The sequence below is a fragment of the Harmonia axyridis genome, chromosome 1, assembly GCF_914767665.1.
Source record: "Harmonia axyridis chromosome 1, icHarAxyr1.1, whole genome shotgun sequence".
In the NCBI taxonomy this organism is placed as follows: Eukaryota; Metazoa; Arthropoda; class Insecta; order Coleoptera; family Coccinellidae; genus Harmonia; species Harmonia axyridis.
Genome location: NC_059501.1, coordinates 80657844 through 80680328, shown reverse-complemented (window position 1 = coordinate 80680328; position 22485 = coordinate 80657844). Strand labels below are relative to the sequence as shown.

At 35.3% G+C, this 22485-nt stretch overlaps 1 protein-coding gene across 2 annotated transcripts in view; it reads right to left on the bottom strand.

Moving 5' to 3' along the window:
* Positions 1-22485, bottom strand: part of LOC123671082 (calbindin-32) — a 151009-nt gene that overhangs the window by 7638 nt on the left and 120886 nt on the right. For both annotated transcript variants that reach the window (XM_045604746.1, XM_045604747.1), the window contains exons 4-9: positions 20264-20349; positions 17992-18081; positions 15199-15285; positions 5882-5938; positions 3490-3573; positions 3363-3418 (exon numbers count right to left, since the gene is read on the bottom strand). In XM_045604746.1, the coding sequence (XP_045460702.1) occupies positions 3363-3418; positions 3490-3573; positions 5882-5938; positions 15199-15285; positions 17992-18081; positions 20264-20349 (460 nt within the window). The remainder of the gene's footprint in view (positions 1-3362; positions 3419-3489; positions 3574-5881; positions 5939-15198; positions 15286-17991; positions 18082-20263; positions 20350-22485) is intronic.

Below are 22485 nucleotides of genomic sequence, written 5' to 3'. Positions count from 1 at the left end.
AATGGACGTAGTGCGCGATACGTATTCCGCACAGAACCATGATTTTCGAAATAAAATTGCACTATTTGCAAGCGTTGTTCGGGCGTGAGTCTATTCACGATGAATTGCCAAACCAAACTGAGAATAAATCACTTGACAGCTGTCAAATCGGTCGCCATCTTGAACAGTAATGCCAACTTAAAGTTATATAACTCGAAAAAAAAAACACCAAATATCTCCTAAAGTATTTGTCGCAGACCCCTCAAATGCTAACGTTTTTCAGAGATCGAGTTGTGATCTAAAACATAGTGAGGTTCAGGTTCGTAGTTCATCTCCAGAAGAAGTGCTCGAGAAAATTATCGAAATTTTTTCTAAAATTTCAGATTTATTTTTATAAATCATGAAATAATGGATTTATTGCCCAACTGAAAGCTGTATCGTGAACTTTCCAATGGAAATAATCAATACAAAGGTATTTTAACAAATAAATGAGCTCACTGTATGGAATCTACGATATATTTATTTCGACAACCACTTACCATTACAGCCATATAATGCAAAACGGCGGAAGCAAAGTTGTACACATAATAGTGAAATTTCTACTTGAAACCCCTCTATTGTGGAAGGTTATTGACCACAAAAAATAAACTCCGAACAATATAGTGAAAATTTCAAAAGGTACCAACATCATTTCCTCAACCGATTCCAAAGGCCTGTTATAAGAAAAAATAAACGAAAATTGAACTCGCCAACAGTCTAACCCAATGACATCGATTCATGTACAAACCAACATTTTCCGCAAACACCCAACATTTTCCGCAAACACAGTTTCCTAATGGAATCTCAACGTGGAATTCCCGAACTCTTTTAGGTACTTCAATCCTTCTAGCTCGATTAATGGCGAATACCGTCGGGAAATTGGAAAACTTTCACGGGTCGGGATTCTGTTGCTGATCTCCACAACAACGATCGTCAATATTTTTCGAGACTAAACTTCGTGCTAACCATCGAAACTTGTTATTTATCTCGCGTAAAAACGATGGTTTGCATTAATTTTGGACGCCACAACGACGGCCCTCCTGAATAATTCAGGTTGGAAATGCGGGAATTTCCGGTTGATACCGTTTCCAGATTGGCTGGAAAATCTGTCGATCGCATGTATTCGAATATGGTGGGATATGAGCGTATTTACGGAGGAATGTCATATGTTGCTAGGATTTATGGTGTTGTCATATCGATGTTGTTGGAAATAATATCCTGGGTAGGTGTTGGGCGTTTTCTCGTGGTTTAATTTCACGGTTTGAGCACTCGTTCTCTTAATATATCGCTCTATATATGTCAAGAAGTTGTCATTTTCACTTTGTATTCTTTAATGTTTTTTTTAATGGAATACAGTCAGTATAAATCTATGGAAGATGATTCCCCAATATAAGGGGCCTGAAGCGATCCTGGTACATCTGAGGATTCGAAAAATCATCGCTTGAAGAGATTTGTAAGTAATTTACAATGGAAACTATAACATTTATTACTCCCTTATTTATTGATTTGAATAACTGGAACCCTAACAGGATAAACCCAATAACAGTAATTCACTACAAATTAACGTACCTACATAAAATCAACAATAAATGGTTATAACGGGTGTTTTTTTCGAGGTATATAACTTTAAGTTGGCATTACTGTTCAAGATGGTGACCGATTTAATAGCTGCCAAGTGATTTATTCTCAGTTTGGTTTGGCAATTCATCATGAATAGACTCACGCCTGAACAACGCTTGCAAATACTGCAATTTTATTTCGAAAATGATGGTTCTGTGCGGAATACGTATCGTGCACTACGTCCATTTTATTTTGTTTAGCGATGAAGCGCACTTCTGGTTGAATGGATACGTCAACAAACAGAACTGCCGCATTTGGAGTGAAGCTAATCCTCAAGTGTATGTCGAAACACTGTTACATCCAGAAAAACTGATTGTTTGGTGCGCTTTATGGGATGGTGGAATCATTGGTCCGTACTTCTTCAAAAACGATGATGACCAGAACGTTACAGTCAATGGTGATCAGTATAGAGCCATGATTACTAACTTTTCCATTCCTGAATTGAACAACCATGATGTCCAGGAGCTGTGGTTCCAACAAGACGGCGCAACATGTCACACAGCTCGTGCCACAATCGATTTATTCAAAGACACGTTTGGTCACCGCCTAATTTCACCTTTTGGACCTGTGAATTGGCGTCCAAGATCTTGTGATTTGACATCTCTAGATTACTTTCTGTGGGGCTATGTAAAGTCATTGGTCTATGCGGATAAGCCACAAACCGTTAACCATTTGGAAGACAACATTCGCCGTGTTATTGCCGATATACGGCCACAAATGTTGAAAAAAGTTATCGAAAATTGGACGTTCAGATTGGACTACATCCGAGCCATCCGTGGCGGTCATATGCCAGAAATCATATTTAAAATGTAATGCCACAAGATTATCTTGCGAATAAATAAAATTCATGTCAATCGAATTATCCATAGTTGTTTTATTGCAATTTAAAGTTCTTTAGCTCTGAAAAACATCCTTTATATCAATATAAATATGTCAGCTCATTCAGCGTATTCACAATCAATTCACAGTCACTACACCTATACGGGGAGTTTTTGCTGGTGTTTTATCTGTTGTCTTGTATAATAAGTTGAAATATATGATGCCCCGTTTACATTTCCTCTGCTAATACTGAGATTACATCTCTACACATACTTTGTTGTTTGAAGTTGAAAATTTCTTTATTGCTCTATCTCGAAAGAATATATATTCAAAAGATTCAACTAAAAAATAAATTTTTTATGGAATTTCAATATCCTGTATCTTTTCAACCGAACCTAATCGGAATAAATGGTAAAGGAAAAAAGTGTTTTTTTTTTACCTCAGGAATCTACTGTTAAAACATACATACAAGTCAAAGACTCACCTTATAAAGGTATAATTATAAAATGAGAAATATCGAGGATGGTTCTTTTTTCACCCTGTACAATAAACTTCAAAGACCCATATAGACATAGTCTAATTGCTCTTCTTGTCCCCGCATCATCTGATCACAGAGACCACAGAGTGCTGACACTATTCCAACCCCTATCATCTCACTTCATTTCCTGAAAACAATTCGTCATCTACGACCCCCCCCCCCCTACCTCCCACCTGTGAACCGTAAATAAGGGCGCGTACCCTCCATATCCCCCGAAACCCCGGATCTCATCAAACCAGCCCTTCGAAAACGTGAAAAAATCCGTTTTTCCCGGAAAAATACGTTTTTGCCCGGCCTACTCTTCGCAGAGGGTTCATATCGCCTAATCCAGAGATCTTATCCGTTCCTAGAAGGAAATTACACTTACTTGGCCATTTCCGAAAGCTGGAGCCTGCCATCCTTGTTCGAGTCGAACACTTGGAGCTGAAAGGAAGGATAAAAAAAGGGGGGTTAGTCTGGCACAGCCCATTGGCGCGTTAAGATTCCATTCTTACCATTGTGTCGGTGTATTCTATGAGTTTGTCCTCTGAGACGTCGTTGATTTTTTTCGCCTCCTTCAGTAGGTCTCGGAGGAAATTCTGGAAAATGCGGATTTGAAGTGGGGAGAATTTGGAGGTTGATTGATTTTTTGGATGAAAGATTTTGACTGTTTGGGTTATTAGAAAACCTTTCAAATTTTCTACAATGGTTTATCGTCTTTTAAATATCCCGATAATTGAAAAAAAAATTATGAATAAAAATAATGATAATAAATGGAATTAGGACAATTTTAATGAATATCTGGCAGCGGTATTCGAACCCAGGATCATATATTTCCGAATTGGAATAAAAATTAATCAATTATTTAGCTACAATGGGGTTCATTTCAAGAACACAATGCTCACTTCATGAAAATTACAAGGATATTTTTATGAAATCTAACAAACACCCTACGAGCATTCATGATGTTCAAGATTCATATTTTTTCCTCCTGAGTAGGGATTCACGGCTTGGCTTGATTTTCAAGCTACTTGGCTTGAGCTTGACTTGAAATCAACTCAAGATCAAGTCAAGTATTAATTTTTCTATGTTGAGTTGATTTCAAGTCAAGCTCAAACCAAATAGCTTGAATATCAAGCCAAGCCGTGAATCCCTAGAGTCCTGAGACATATCTGAATAGGATGTGGACTCATATTTTTAATAATATGGTTTCTCTTTCAAAATGGAAAACCTTTTTTGAAATCCTGTGTTACAAATCTGAATTTCATATGTGGTTTTGAAAATGAAGAGCATTAAAGGCCATGAGCCTGGCTGTAACAATGAAAAATTGCCGTTGTTTTGGATGATATTTATTCTATAACACAGCTTCTGAAAATATCGTCAAGTTGTTGAAATTATGATGATGCTGATTTTTTCTTCAAAACCTTGTAGTTCGAAAGCTAGATAAGAGGTTTGGTACATAATTTTTTCTTTTAGTTTAGAATTAATTCAATTTTTCGCAGCCATGAGGATCAGCAGCCTATTCAGACACACCCTGTATATTTTTCCACAAAAGTGGTGCAACTACCTTACCAATACAAGGGTAGCCTTTTATATTTCGGTTATGGAAACACACTACAGATATCAGTCGAACGTCCTTATTGCTTCTCAACATAGGGAACTGCAACCAAGTTGATCTTTTGTTCTTAACCCTAACTATTCATACAAACCCAGGAAGTCCGTCGATGCTGATTAATCCTTAGAGGCCTTGGCTATTATTAAGTGAGTATCCAGAACTGATTTTTCCATGTGTTGCAACTTTGTGTTTCTACTTCTTTTCCACGAAGTCTGCAGACCTCATCTGCTGACTTACCTATCAGGTACAAGAGGTGGTAGCTTCAGGAGCTTTCTGGTATAGGTATAGGTGAGCCCCTCAGCTATTAGTCCCATTGTTGTATCGTTGTCTTGTATTGGTATTTTTCAAGCCCACAAAAGGGCTCAAGACCAACATGTGTCAACCTTGATGCCCCTTCTGCAAGTTCATCGGCTTTTTCATTTCCTTCAATATCACAATGCCCCGGTACCCATAATAGAGTCACTTTATTGTCTCTGACCAGTTGCTTTATGGTATAACGGCGGTTCCCATGTCAGTAGAGACCCCTGGTTATAAGATTCCAGGGACCTCAGTATGGCCTGGATGTCCATAGTGATGTAAATACGCACCTCTCAAGGATTCTTTTGAGACACTCTTGGGTACAAGTGTAGACAGCTAGTGTCTCACAAGTGTAGACAGCTAGACGGCTCACTTCCCAAGGATCTAGAGATCCTCGTTTTAGGCCCATATACCCCAATACCTTTGCCTTCTGCTGATTTTGATCCATCGGTATACCATATGGAGGACTTTTTGTCCAAGCGAATGCTAAGTTCATCGCACTGAGAGTGTTTTCAATGACCGTTTCAAAGGTTGCTTCGAAATCGAGGGTTTTGCCAGGAGTTTTGAGTCTAAGTGATTGATCATCCCCATGTGTCCAATCCAGTTTCCCGGAGATTCCCATTACTGGATATGACAATTATAAATTATGGTTGCACGAAAATGCCCACAAGTTGATTCCATTTCCTTGCCGCGATGAATCACACCAAACGAAAATTTGCGCTGGAATGTTAAAACGTTCTGACTACGTTTATGCTAAAAAAAGGCATTGGGTTTGCTTATTCTTGAAGTATAAAAGGCACCCTTCGTGAAGTTGAGGTTACATAAGAATTGTTAACATTAAAATTCATCATTATCTTCCATATTAAAATATTGAGTAATATTACATCTTGTTCAATATAACAGAAAGCTTTGCTAGCTACCCACCGACATTAGCATTAGAAGCCCTAGAAGCCGTAAAATATGCGGGATAGATGTAATACTCCCTATAAACTCACCTTGAGCTCGTCAGCCTCTATGTATCCGCTGCCATCTGTGTCGTATTCTCTCCATATCTGAAACATGTTGTCATTCAATATCGTGGCATTCGTAGGAAGGATGTTGCAAAAAGGGGCCCATCAATATTCCATTCTCGTCTTATTCTGAGGGTGTTATTGATTCTACGCCGAGTTCGTTTATTGACACTTCGCCCGGTGATTTATATTATTTCCTCGCAATAAGGTTTGGAAGAGGTCGTGAGGCTATTTTTACAGGTTTCGCTGGTGAGGTGATGGAACTTTTTGTTGTGGAAATTCTTCTTTCGGATAAATTGATTTTCTTTGAGATACCCGTAGGGAGAACTGGTAGGTTTATCTTGTGCTGGATATAAATCAGCTGGAAGCTTACGTTTGTTAAATACAGGATGTGCCACGGTGGGCTCCCATATTAAAAAGGAACATGGTGAGGCATGGTTAATCTCAAGGGGGTGTTTTTGGGGGGTTACCTATAGTCGAAGATGGGTCCAAGGAGGTGCAAGGACCCTGGCCGAAATTTGCAATTAAGGAAGAGTACAAATAGACTCGCTCCTCACGAGAAAGTCCTGTAAGACTTTAATGAAAAGTGTAATACGATATTTTCGAAACTGATTCAAGTAAAATCATATTATTTAAACTTTCTGGCAAATATCGTTTATGGAAAACTAATCATAATTTTGAGCTGAAAATTTGCATATTGGAGTTTGAGACAATGATCTTTCTCCCTAAAATATTTTCAGATCTCTACAACTTCCGGTCATACCAGAAACAGACTACTACTTTCTCAATTGAAATGGCACACTGAGTATTTCATTGCATGATTATAGATAACTTTTTTTATGACAATTTCGGCAATATGCCACGCCACACCTTGGGTAAAAGCTCAACAATTCATGAGTTAATGAGATTCTTATATTCTCATAAAAAAATGGTGGCGATGAAGACTCACATTTTTGATGTGAAAATATTTTAGGGAGAAAGATCATTGTCTCGAACTCTAATATGCAACTGTTCAGCTCAAAATTAGGATTAGTTTTCCATAAACGACTAATAGGCCGGTGAATCACCCTGTACTGGTATACCCATAGCTTGCTTTCAGCTTTGGTATAAATACTTGGGTTGGGAAGAGAGAAATATCGTCAAAATTTAAGCTCTTTGGGATGTTCCGTACCCTTTACTTATGCGCAAATGTAAATTATTCGAAATTTCAATAATTAGCTTTCTTATGGATTCTTATGAAATTTGGGAAATATTGGGAAAAATCAAATGGTAATGTTCGACTCATTGATGACAAACTACTGGTCAAATTCAAATATAGTCTCCCACCCAGCCATACACACGAAAACTCCGAACGAAAAGAGCTAAAAAATTGAAATATACCGGGTGACTTTGGATCTCGAATGAGTTTATTTCATTAATTTCAAACTGCAGATTTAATTGTGAAGAATATTGAAAAAAATACCCAATCCGATTGAGTTAAGATTTTCTCCTATACCTATATAGAATAGATAAATTCAAGCTCCGTGGCAAACAATGAACTGATCGCTTCATCAAAACATTGAAAAATCAAGCAGAATATCGTACAAAATTAACCAATAATTACGTGACAAGATAACCGATGTGACCTAGATGAGATTCTGCAAGTGAATATAAAATAATAGTTATCAAAAACACGGCATTGTTTGGGATGGGTGTATATGGCCGGGGCCACTGAGTTGCCATACTGAAGATTCCATCAATGGTCCCGGCATAAAATACCGCCAAAGGTACCAATAGGGTTTACCTGATGCAGAAGGTATTGAGCTGAATTTTTATGTAACTGAACGATTGAAATTCTCTCGAGATCCATTCTTTCGAAAGATGGTATGTTTACAGACAAACAGATAGTACTATATAAGACTAATATTGTAAACGAAAAGTCTACACAGAACAAAATCAGTTCTCGTAAGTTACATAAGATCTTTCAACAGGTTCTTCACGGGTTCAGAAGAGTCGGGGAAATACATCAAATAGGTACTGAGCAAAAATAGTCTCTGAATTGAGAAATTTCATTATAAAGTCGGAATATATCCGTGGAAGGCGAATATTTGCATGAATCTAATTATAATAACATTTTCTGCAGAGTTGCCAGTATTTCTAAACTCCTCCAAGCAGAAATATAATCCACTTCAGTCTAAGCCGAATAATTCCCAAATCCCGAACTTTTTCTTGGACCGAATTAATCTCAACCATTCAATAAGCAGAATGAGAAATGGCAACCGAATGCAAGGAAAGCAGATTCTCATTTTACTCCAAATTTCCTCCTTAGTTTCTTCCAGAATTTTCCTTATTTCCAGGGGCTCTAACAGTCTAACAGCATTCGCCAAACTTCCTCTAAGGCACGAACACAAACATAAATTCAATAAGAAGCTCTTTCTGTATCAAAACACGTAAATAGAGTTTCAGTATGCATCGTACACAACTTTCCTCTAGCGCTTTGTGTAGAGCACAAAGTAATTGAGGTTATGCCACCTTGGGAGGTTGTGCATTATTTCTATAATTTTCGTGTTCGAAGTGATTTATCTCGGTAATATTCAGTTGCAATGCTGGAATTGCACGATTGCAGCAGAAATGTTGAGTTTTACGTCCTGTTTACAAACTACGATGGTCTTATTGATGTTGGAGATACTTTGTTTGTTTGTTATTTCATCTGTGTTGTGATTGTGTTTGCTGGAATGATGCGCTTGTCTATCGAAATATTGTTGCTCTGAGAGGTTTCAGTAGTGTATCGGAGGAACGAGTTGGATAAATGAATATTTTCATTTCGAATAAAATTTCAAAGAAAAAAATGAGTTAGTATCACTTATTGAAAACCTTTTGGTTTTTGCATTGTGAAGCTCTTTTCAATGTTCGTTTTTGTCCACTGTATTTTTGTTCCTACTCTGACCAATTTTCTGATCTGAATTCTTCTGATCTTTAGCACTAGGAATTTCTTCAACAGAATTTGTAGTTTCTTCGAATCCAGGCTTACTTTATTATAATCCTGCATTGGTTTTTTGATTGTCACTGTGTTTACCCTATAAATATAATACCAAACTTTTCTTTTTTACCTCTTCGCTAATTTCAGCCTTTTATTATATAGGGGTTTCCAGTAAAAGGTTTCATTTTCATATAAAAAGTATATTCTTTAGAGAAATCAATGGGTGTTTATTTCATTGGAAAGAGGGAGATATGACATTAACAATGGAAAACGAAATCAACCTAATGACCATCACAGCTATGGTTGCAGCACCATATCTCATTCACGGTGGTAGGCTCGATAACTTAACGAATTCCAGCTCTAACTCTTGAATTGATTGTAGAGCATTGGCATACAAGTATACCTTATCTTCCATCTTCCTTGATGTCATGATTGCCAGGCATATTATAATCCTGCTTCTCTGAATAAACACGTTATTTATTTATTTATGTGGCACTGAACCAAAAATCTAAAGCTATTAAATCACATAATCGCGGTGGCTAATTGTTATCACCTCTTCGGGAAACTTTTATTTCAAAATTGTTATTGTTTCGCAGCTTGTTTGGCACAAAGCATCGTCTGGTTTAAAATGAAAGTCTTTCACATCAAAATCTAATTCCTGTTTTATCTTCCACCATTTTTTAATTGACAAACCTGGGTTTTCGTCACTATTAACAGTTGTTCTTGAGCGACGCATAAGATTTCGATTCATCACATCACTAACTTGTCTTAACAGCTCAAATTTTTCTACCATTTTCCCTATTGCCGACAGAGAAGGTGCTTCACGAAGACCTAAAAGTGCGTTAGTTTTGCGAAACGTTACTACAAAATTCTCATCATTTTTGTGAATTTTAACTATTTAAATGAGTTGTTGAAGCGTGTATCGTTGCATTTTTAGTAAGGGCATGGTTTTTACTTGTCAAAGTTCAAATATTGACTTCTTTGTCAGTGTGGCAGCTATCCAGATACCAGGCTACTCAGAATTTAACCTCTTTTTGGAAAACCCTTAATGTTACCGTTTTAGGCATTTTTTCTGTTTTATTTTCCACCATTTTTTAAATGACAGTCATGAGTATTCTTTTTTGTATAGAAAAAAACTTAATTACTGAGTATTCCTTCGGGAATTCAGTATGATAAATAGTTGTTTCTTCACCGATTCATTTACTAACTTACGTACACACAGAAAACAAATTTTTTTCGCCTTCTTGGCAATGTAGTCTACTATCGAAGAGAGAAGAATTTTATTAACGTGTAACCCAAAACAAAATCAATAAATACGTTCGCCGATCCCTTTGTTGAATGCACTCCTGTATTATACCTCTAGGCATCATTAAAATTTGATCGTTAATATCTGCCTGTGGCATATCGTTCCAAGAAACGTGTCAATGATTAAATATACCAAGAATGAAACATCGAAAATTTCTCACAATGGTTGATACTTCGTTTCATCTTAAAATATTTCACAAATTATCAAAAAAAAAAAAAATATCGTTATGAAAAAAATAAAAATTGGAATTTGTTTTCCTGGGGATTTGAAACACTGTCTCGTTGCCAAGCACTTTAGATCCTATGCGATAATTTGACATTTTGGAGAGATGAGTATCGAAGTATTTAGGTATTTAGGGCTGCAATCTAAATGCAGGTCATTTCATTTCTAGAACGATCACAATAACCCAGTTAAAAGTTGATACTAGAAGAATACTGTCAATTTAATTTTGCTGAGTATACAATATTTTTGTTATTCAATCACCTGTAAGCGCTCCATTGAATAAATAAATAACCGAAATGTCCTTCATCATTCAACAAAAAAAATGAACTTCCAAACAATTTCTTGTTCGTTGAATATCAAAGTATTCTGTCTGAATTCGTTCGAGAATGCCTATTCTCTTGTGGCAAATTTAGAATACAAAATATGCTAATCTAGTATTCTGATCCGTCGCTATGCAACGAACTTTTCCTGAATATTTTCGACTCAGGAAAGCCACTTTTCGGTATAGGTGGTCCAAATTTATCCCTAAAGGTTTTAGGTATAAGTACCTACACTTTGATTAGCAGGTGAATTCACGCTTAAAACCAACTTGCATTAAAAACATTTAATGAATAAATTATTACTATTAGATACATATATTTTTGTATATTGTTGTAGCTGTGTTGCATTTTGTACAGGGTGGCCCAAATTCTGTATCTCGAGAACTATAAGACTTGAAGGAAAAATCTTCAAGGATCGCTGATATCTTTTTTCGAAACATTAAGACATCAGAAAGCAGACCATGACCATAGATATCTTGAATCGTTTTCTAGTTACAGGACGTTCCTCAAAAATGGCTTTCGAATATTTCACTATATCTTGCTTTCTGTTAGAGATTTTTGAAAAATTTTAAAACATGTTTTTTCAGTAATTTGTATGGTTTATATCTCATAATAGATCATAGTGGTTTTCAATTGGTACACCCTATACCTTTCAACGTTTTTTTTTAGCCGCAGATTTGTCGAAAAGCACCCCATTATCGGTTTTTCAAAAATTTCACTCGTTTTGAAGAAATTGAGTTTTTCGTCTTCATATTTCTGGGACTCCTTATATATAAATATTTTTCAATTCCTTTGATTTCTATGATCATTTATGAGTATCATATAGTTAAACCATAACAATTACTGAAAAAAACGTTTAGAATTATTCGAATATCACAAACAGCGTTATTTTTTTCAAATGTCAAAAGTGACAATTGCTCAGATATTATTATTATTAGGTATCAAAACTCTTTACTGCAAATTCATATATTACAGAAGTGTGTATAAAAAGTGCAATTTGCCAACTCTTCATAACTCAGCATTTCCGTTACATGTGGGAGTTCTCTGAACATTATTTGGAAAAAAAAGACATATAATGGTTGTGTTACCTGTTAGGGATGTAAAAGTATTGGATTAGAAAGAAAAATAAGGGAAGATATTATACGGAACAACTAAAAAGAAAACACTTCAACTGATGGACTGTTTCAAGTATCGTTCGAGGGCCGAGGCTCACTTTAAATGACCTGAAAGTAGGCTCATGAGATATCTCCACAGAGAAACAGTGACGAACTGAATTGCTGGAATGAGCGTTTATTCTTAAGGTGAGATTACCAAGTACTCTAGTATGATGATCTTCACTTCCGAGAAGTCAAATATCGCAATGCCAATTATTATTATTATCGCAAAACCCTATATTACTGAGTTACCTACAGAATTCAGGATCATTTATTTCCACTGAAAGATCTGATTAACTCTGCCAGGAGAATGCCAGATATAGTTCAATAAGCAAAAGTCCATTCAACGTCACCAGGCTATATTAGGATCAGGAGCAACATAATTTCAAATTGAAAAGACGGCTCTGAAGAAAGCAGCGAGAAGGAAACGACTCGAAAATTCACAAAGGACTTCTAAACTGTTATCTTCACCAACTCCCAGCTGACCGACTATCAACCATTCGACTGCATTTAATTCCCAATGGTCTGCAATGCACCGTTCATTTAATTCTCCTCCTGCTCCAGATGGCGAATTTGTCGCGCCTGACCTGAATACAGAATTCTTCAGCCAGTCCACGGTCTTATTCAATATATCCCCATCCCGGAAAGATCCCATCAGGAAAATAGGGAAGAGAGCGAACGAATCTCCAACGCCTACGAGTTTGAGTGACGTTTCGCATCAATCCAGTCGAATGGAGAATTTCCCTGGATACTCAGCGAGGACCGGAACTGCCATATTCCGGTGTTCAGGCTTTGCGAAGACTGGCAAAATTGAAATTTCGCGAGTTTTTGCGTGTTTAAGGATCCTAAAAGTTTTATGGAACGATATAGACAAGTTTGAAAGAACGTCGAGTGTGTGTGAGCTTCCGGAGGAATAATACGACCATTAAAATGTGCGTTGGAGTTTTATTTCGACGTTCGGATGTTGTTGGGATTGAAGGAATTGAAATTTGGGAGTTTTCTCAACTTTTTCGGGGATCTTGGAGGTAACAGGTTGGTTTCAGATTGGGGAATGGAATTCTGATTTTAGATTGAAGAGGTTGCTTGTAGACTGCAATTGATTTTTCATTTTTATTTTGAAAAAAAAAAAGAGTATATATGTATATATATATATATATATATATATATATATATACTCTTTTTTTTTTATATATATATATATATATATATAAAAGGAAATAACGATTTACGATTGTAAACGATATCAGCTAAATGGCCTCCACCGGTAGATTTTGGTGCCTTGCTATAAACCTCATTTTTCCCGTGGCCCCAAAGAAAAAGTCTAAATGTGTTAAATAACAAGATCTCGGTGGCCAATTGTGATCTCCTCTTCGAGAAATAACACGGCCTGGAACCATTTCTAGCAGAATTGCGATTGTTTCATTGCATGTGAGACACTCGGTATCGTCTTGTTAAATAAAAAACAGTTTAAACCTAAGTTTTTAGGCGAAAAACGATGTAATGTGTAAGACTGACGAAGAATTGATAAACCTGGGTTTTCAACACTAACTTCCACCAGCAACTTTGTCAATTGCTCTTGAGCAATGCATTATTCGCTAAATTGTCCCAACCTCGGTCCCAATAGCTTAAATTTTTACCAGTTTTACTATTGACAGCTGGGAAAGTGATTCACGATGACCCAAAAGTGCTTTAGTTTTGCAAAATGTTGCTGCATAATTTTGATATTTTTTTTTAGTGAATTTTGACAATTTTATTGCATTTTTGAAGGGTATATCATTCTATTTTGAGTAATGGCGATGTTTTTACATGTCAAATATAGAAAGTGAAAGCTGCCTAGATCGCGGGCTATTCAAAATTTAATAATTTATTGGAAAAACCTATTACATTAAAGAATAATTTGAGACTTATTGAAAAACTGTCAAACAAATCATTGATTGTCCTCTGAGAACATTTGATGAATTTAAAATACAGTGAGTAATCTAAAAATTTGTATCTGTTGAAAATGTATCTATCTAACATCTGTTGAAAATGTATTTATCTCTCTCTCTTAATCTAACCCTCGTAAGGGTGTAGTGACATCATGTCGCGACTCTTTGAACTAGCTGCTTCCAGGACTCCCTATCTTGGGTATCTATCTAACAAATGAAATATCTGAAGTTCCTGACACATCAGTGCTTTTCTTTTAATATCTCTGAAATTGTTATTTTATATTTAATCGCAAAATTTCAACTCTGTGGGAAATGTTTTTTTCGTTATTGTGCTTGAGTTTTCTATGGTTATTATGGCTTTTCCAATACGGTAGCGATTCGTTAGGTTATTTTGAAATCTGAATATACACGCAGAATCTCAACTCGATCGAATCTATTCTCACGGAAATATTTAATATCTATTTGGTGTTTTTCTTCCAATATCCTTATAGAATTTTCTATGGTTCTGATGATATACATAATTTCTTACTTAGTTTGAAATTGCGATTTCCCCATTTTGTCTCAATTTTCTGATTACTCTAGATGAGCAGATTCCAAAAATGTATCACATGTTGATCCCAATTAGTACAGGGTGGACAAAAATACAATAGTTTTGTGTGTGCTCATAAAGTAACGCGTAACATTCTTTATTAATTAAATTAACAATATTTTACAAAATCTTAATTTCCAGCGGCAATTTGTTTGAATGTAACACCCTGTAGTTTGTTACATTTTTAGATTAATAATGTTTCTAAACATGTTTGGTACTTGTGGTCTAGCAGACAGAATATGAAAAAAATTACTTTTTATTATTATACATTTATATTAATCTAAAAATGTAACAAACTACAGGGTGTTACATTCAAACCAATTGCCGCTAGACAATAAGTATTTTTGATAATATTGTTAATTTAACTGATAAAGAATGTTACGCGTTACTTTATGAGCACACACAAAACTATTGTATTTTTGTCCACCTTGTACCAATTGGGATCAACATGTGATCCATTTTTGGAATCAGCTCACCTAGAGTAATAGGAAAATTGAGGAAAACGGGTGTGTTCCATTAAAAAAAAAAAAAATAACGATGACGTCATTACTCGAAAGTAATTCACCCTGTATATTAGATTATTATTTTAAAATACGGTAAATCAAAATAAAAAGTCGACGTGTTTCAGGATTATTTCAATGGTCTGTTTAGCTAAAAATGAATTTATTCCATACTTTACGGACGCAGTGTATATCTGGAATAAAAACCTAGTGGAAAAGATAGTTTACACCCTTAAAAGTTCCAGTTCATGAAACGTGGACCGTCCACGAATTTTCAGGCTCAGATACCCCCAAATGAAAAAAAGATGAGAGAGATTCACTTACCTTCATAAATTCGACGCTTGATTCCAGGGGGTTGTCGAAACGGAAGAGGAGGAGGAAATTCTCCTCCATGGGTAGGAGTTGAGCAAGCTGAAACATTATGATGTTGAATAATTATGTATAACTGGAAAATTAGCATTGGAAGCGAGAAAAAATTCGAAACGTGGCTGATGTTGGGACTTTATTCAAGGTATTGCTGTTTCGTTGAGTTATTGATCTGGAGGTTATTTGAATTTTGCCGTATTTAAGTTTGATATTGGAAGTGTTTATTATCTGTTCTGTTGCCTGAATTTGAAATTCATCAAAGATTGAGGTATTGAATTATAATATATTGGGAGTGAAAATACTTATTTAGAACCAAACAATCCAATTTGTCCAAACCAGAAATGATTGAATTTGAAAATCATACAATGTATCCAGTAACAACTACAAAATTCTTGGGGGTGAATATTGATGAATTTTTAAATTGGGAGACGCATATAAGTCAATTATGCTTGAAATTGGGAAGTATCGGATACGGAATCAAAACTGTCGCTAATTGCATGAACATAAATACGAGTTAAATCTGAAGTATGGTGTAATTTTTTGGGGAAGCAACTCTAAAATTCAACCAGTTTTCATTGTGCAGAAAAGAACTCTTAGAACAATATGTAATATGAAATAGAATCATGCAGAGGTAAATTTAAGACTTTGTCTATAATGACTGTATATGGTCTCTTATGAATGTTTGTTGTTCACTTTCAAAAATAAAAAATCAATTTGATACAGGTCACAGTCATGATTATTCTACCAGAACACATGATTTAATTTATCCACAGCACAGGTTAACTTTATTAGAAAAAGGTTCTTTCTATATGTGCATTAAAATTTTTAATAAGTTACCTAACAATAATAATAATGTTGTAATAGTTTAAATAAATTCAAGAAATATGGTAAAAATTTGTTGATTAATCTTGAACCATATAATATGAACGATTACTTCGATTCTGAGAATTTAGTTTAATTTTCTTTGTATGTTTTTTTGACACTATTTCTTTTCATGTATTAGCTTTTGTATGAATCTGGAAATGAATTATCTATCTAATTATCTATCTATTTTGATAATTTTTTTGAGCCCAAGGATATAACACACCACGCAATAATTTCCAGAACAAACCGGTAAAAACAATATTTTAGTGTATATTGGCATTAATACAAAATGATACAAATACTTAAAGTAATGTCTATTATTACGTGAAAATCTTGCTCCCCGTATTCTACCACTGTATTGAAACAAATTTACATACGCTTTTGTTTTTTTGTTTTGTTTTTTTTATTGAACAGAGAACTCATTTATATGAAAATAATATACAATCAACTCAAGAATTGCATAGTAATTGATGTTATGTCATTGATAGCTGAAGCAGAAACCGCAGAATAGTTTTTGACACCATAATCTGCATTATATGATGAATGCAAATTGTTTCATCTCCATAATATGAATATTAATATAATAATAATCTTCCTACTAATAGAAATAAATGGTGATTATTGTCGTATATTCCATACACCCTATAGAGTAAGAACATGTTTTATCTGGATATCTTGTAATTGATGATCATGAAGCAGCCTTTCATGAATGTAAAGGAATAAACTGCATGCAATTAGTGCAATTCACTACAAACGTTCTGATAATTTGCTTAATAATGACATATAATTAACCAGTTTACCTCTATTGTTTTTATTCAAGTGAAGGTTCATTTGAATTGAAAGTTACTGCTTCCGATCAATGGGTAGGTAATGATCGTGAACACGCTGATCCTAGAGAATCTTTCTTTTTTCAGAGATAATTATTTATGGCAATCCTTGTATCAGTAGTTCTTTATTCATTTGGGGTAATTGGTCAAAATGCCTAAAATGGCTATTTTCATATAGCTTGAAGCGTTTTTGTATAGTGTCATTATTTTTAAATTAGTTACCGAAGTGAAACATTTATTTCCATCTCATTACTGAAAAGTAGTAAGTATTGTTCTTATGAGAGTGATATATCTGCTACATCAGTTTAAGAGAATACAATCAAAAAGATTTTCATACACAAGACATTACCATAAATAATTGTTCTAACTATACATTAATGTATAGTGTCACTATTTTCACTTTAGGTACCTAATGTGAAAAATTTATTTTCATGTCATTACTGAAAAGTGGTAAGTATTGTTCTTATGAGAGTGATATATCTGCTACATCAGTTTAAATGAATAACATCAGAAGGATTTTCATACACAAGACATTACCCCAAATAATTGTTCTAACTATGCGTTCATGTATAGTGTCACTATTCACTTTAGGTACCTAATGTGAAAAATTTATTTTCATCTCATTACTGGAAAGTAGGGAGTATTGTTCTTATGAGAGTGATATATCTGCTACATCAGTTTAAATGAATACCATCAGAAGGATTTTCATACACAAGACATTACCCCAAATAATTGTTCTGACTATACGTTCACGATCTGTGTGAGTAATTCTGCTGAAAAAGTATAAAATTTTTTTTATTTTCGCTCCTCAATTTTTGTGAGACTTATCCGGGAGTCTGTAAAATACAGATACCTCAAGAAAGTTGGATTGTTCAAAAATAATGTTTTTTCACTTGTTGACAATGGTAGACGATAAAAACATTCAGCACTATTCCGCTTTTTCACTCATCTCTAACATTTCGAATGCACCAGAACAATAGATTTTGCCCTCAACATTCGATCTTAATCCTCTCCATCAGCCACGCGGATCAAAATAAAACAAAACAAAATATGCACATACCTCTCGTATGTCTATTTTACCATCCTGATTATCATCGTAAGCCTCCATAAAACAGGCTTTTAGTTCCACCAACATTTCATCGGATACTGCCTGAAAAAGAAAGCATTTATTCAAACCTCTATACACATTGATAGCAAAGCAGCCAGCTTTTGGAATTAAAACATTAAAAATTGAACAAGGTTCCCGTGAAGTGTACCTACGCTTTGAATTCCACTTTAAATCCACGTATTTCTAGTGTTGCAAGATGGTAAATTTGAATACAGTGCCTGAAGAAAATATTGAAAACAAAGATTTTATAAGGGGTGTTTTGTTTAGAGCTATAGAACTTTAAATTGCAATAAATAAATTCGATTGACATGAATTTTATCTATCCGGAAGATAATCTTGTGGCATTACTTTTTAAATAGGATTTCTGGCATATGACCGCCACGGCTGGCTCGGATGTAGTCCAATCTGGAGGTCCAATTTTCGATGACTTTTTCCAACATTTGTGGCCGTATATCGGCAATAACACGGCGGATGTTGTCCTCCAAATAGTCAAGGGTTTGTGGCTTATCCGCATAGACCAATGACTTTACATAGCCCCACAGAAAGTAGTCTAGCGGTGTTAAATCACAAGATCTTGGAGGCCAATTCACAGGTGCAAAACGTGGAATTAGGCGGTCACCAAACGTGTCTTTCAATAAATCGATTGTGGCAAGAGCTGTGTGACATGTTGCGCCGTCTTGTTGGAACCACAGCTCCTGGACATCATGGTTGTTCAATTCACAATGAAAAAGTTAGTAATCATGGCTCTATACCGATCACCACTGACTGTGACGTTCTGGCCATCATCGTTTTTGAAGAAGTACGCACCAATGATTCCATCAGCCCATAATGCGCACCAAACAGTCAGTTTTTCTGGATGTAACAGTGTTTCGACATACACTTGAGGATTAGCTTCACTCCAAATGAGGCAGTTTTGTTTGTTGACGTAGCCATTCAACCAGAAGTGCGCTTCATCGCTAAACAAAATAAAACGGACGTAGTGCGCGATACGTATTCCGCACAGAACCATTATTTTCGAAATAAAATTGCACTATTTGCAAGCTTTGTTTAGGCGTGAGTCTATTCATGATGAATTGCCAAACCAAACTGAGAATAAACGTAAATGTGTAATGCCACAAGATTATCTTGCGGATAAATAAAATTCATGTCAATCGAATAATCCATCGTTGTTTAATTGCAATTTAAAGTTCTATAGCTCTAAAAAAACACCCTTCATATAAACATTTTTCATTTATTACGTGTTTAAATTCATTTTGTGTCCATTGTATGATTGTAATCAAGTCATATGTATAGGGTGTCCTATTTCAGTATATTTGAAACGGATGACATTTTTGAAAAATCGATAACGAATTGCTTTTCGACAAATATGTGGCTGAAAAACTGCGTTGGAATATATATGGCAAGGATGACCTATTTAAGAAACACCAAATTTTCTCTATGTCTCTAACACGGTAATTGATTTCTATGATCAAGTTATATAGCATAATATTTGAGTAATTACGTCCTGTAATTCAAGAACTAATCAAGATATATATGATCTGCAAACTGATATCTTATTATTTCGAAAAAACAGATCGAGGGTCCTTGAAGAATTTTTCTCTAATTATAGTTCTCGAGATTCTTTACGTGAACATCGAATTTGGGACACCCTGTTCATATATTTCAACCGTATATACATTTTGTCCTTTACCATTTTTGTCGATTAGGCCTAGATGTAAAGATTTAGCTGTTTTAAATTTTTGTATTGAGTTATGCCAAGGCTCAACCTGAAAGATAAAGCTAATTTTATTGAAACCATTCAGAAAACTAAACCCATGAATGGTTTGGAGACAAAATTTCGAAAACAAGAAAAAATATTGAAAGTCGCATTTTTGCCTAGGAAAAAATATAGTTACAAGTTATTTATCCTGAAAATCATTGATAAAACCTTATCGGTTTTAAGACCTTAAGGTATAGCCTATATCTATGATAAAACTAAGTGAACTAGATGAAATGTAATAAGCATTAAAATTTTTTTTTTTTAAATAAATCCGAGTAAAATTTTGTCAACGTATGCCCAAATCCTGGTCAAGCGAGCTTAAACCGACATGTGAACATGTCGACCCTCAGAACATTAACTGAATTTCTTCCACATAAATCTGATTAATATCCTACAAATCCTATAGGCTGGAAGATGAACGGAAGCCGGATGCTGTAATTTCCGCATCTTAGCTTTATGACTCACCTCTGGACCAACATCAGAAATGTTCGCACTGGATACGAATTCCCTCAGGAAACCGTCCAATTCTGTCCCTTCTATGTATCCATTACCTGGAAAATAAAGGACTTTGATAATGGAGAATTTTCTCAGAGGCTAAATCTGGAGAAGGGTAGTGTATGTCATTTATCACAGTGGGAGCAGATACAAGACGTGCCTTTCAGGGAAGTAAATCAATGTCGGTAACAGTCCTGGTCTGTCTGAATTACGAGCCTAAAGATTGATTAATTTGGTTTTCACTTGGTGGAACTACATCTGAAAGAATGAAGTAGGAAGCCTTGTTGTTGGTCATCAAAATGTTAATTCAAAATGAGTTGACGTTTATGATCGATTTTCGTAGCAGCATTTGTTTGCAAGATACTTCGTGCTGAAAAAAGTTTTGAGTTTTCAATTTTATCCTTGTGCTCTTTCGTTCAATTAATAACTTTAATCCATTTTGATTTTCGAAAGAGATTATTGAATCCAGTTTTTCATTTTATCCGTATGAATCAACAATTTTTTCTACAGAAAATTACGAAAATTGTTCAACTCGCTATGTCTATTTGAGCACAGTGCAACTCAAAACTGTGTGATTTACTTTACCGTAAACAGAGAGCACGATCAACAACCAATACGGTAGGATCTGTGAAGTAAATCGCACGGCGAATAACCAATAAGATAAAACCTTTAGTAGTTGCCATGGAAACGAATTACAGAATTCGAGGCCGTTAATTTTTTGACGTGTCGTGAATGTGTCTAAATTTTTAAGGAAGTGAATGCGGTAGCATAAGAAGTATAGTGCACAAAACGCCTGAAAGTCATGGCAATGATCCAGAAACACGGAAATTGGGTGCCGTACGAGTTGAAGCCGAGATATGTCGAACGGCGTTTGTTTGCTTGTGAACAGCAGCTTTCAAGGCAAAAATGAAAGGAGTTTCTGCATCGCATTGTGGCCGGAAACGAAAAATGAGTTCATAACGATAATCTCAAGCGCAGAAAATCATTAGGATATCACGGCTTTGCTTCCACGTCGATGGCGAAACCAAATATTCATGGTTCTAAGGTCATGCTCAGTATTTGGTGGAACCAGCTCGAAGGAGTGTAATAATGAGTTGTTAAAACCGACTGAAACACTCACAGGCGATCGTTACCGAACGCAATTAATACGTTTGAGCCAAGCATTAAAAGACAAACGACCGCAATAATACGAGATACATGATAAAGTTATTTTACAGCATGAAAATGCTCGACCCCGTGTTGCGAAAGTGGCCAAGACATACTTAGAAACGTTGAAATGGAAAGTCATACCCTACCCGCCGTATTCTCCAGATGTTGCTCTCTCGAACTATCACTTGTATTGATCAACGGCGCACGGCCTGGGTGACCAGCACTTCCGGTCTAATGAAAAAGTAAAAAATTGGATCGATTCGTGGATCGCTTCAAAAGATGACCAGTTTTTTCAAAACGGGATTCTTACGCTGCCCGAAATATGGAGAAAGTAGTGGCCAGCGAAGGAAAATACTTGAAATCATAGAGGTATAACCAGTTTTTCAAAATACAGCCTCGAATTTCGGAAAGAAAATTGTATGTACGAAGTAGGTAAGTTTAGGTTAGGTTGCAAACAGCTAGTGAGAATTTAAGAAAATTCTCAGCGATTAACATTCTTTTTTACATTTCACTAATTTATTTTTTTTCAATATGAAGTTTTTCGTTTTGTTGGTTCTGGGCTGGACTAGAAACTAGATTCAGTGTTATCCTTAATATATATTTACTAGGACTCAGCCATCTGGTGAAGTTTCGCTGATGCCAGTATTATAATATTATCAGCCATAAAATTGGATTAATTTTGTGATTGTCTTAAATTTCACCGAACTCAATTCAGAAAGGCAAATTGACATTCTCAAATGTTTATAAAATGAATCAGCTCATATTATAATAAAAAATGCAGCTTTTCCTAATGACATATGAAAATAACGACCCCTAAAAACTATTCATGATCCTTTCCCGCTTCAACTTCCTCACCCTCCATTTATCATTTTTGTTGTATACGAGCCCAATAGAAAAAAAATTTCATTATATTCCCATTTTCACAACACCCGTCAGAGGCAGGGGCCATTATTAAGCTGTATCATCCCATCTCATATAGGAAGCTGAATGAGAATATATTGCTACGTCTGTAGTAGCGGTGGGAAAAGCGACATTTAATCTTG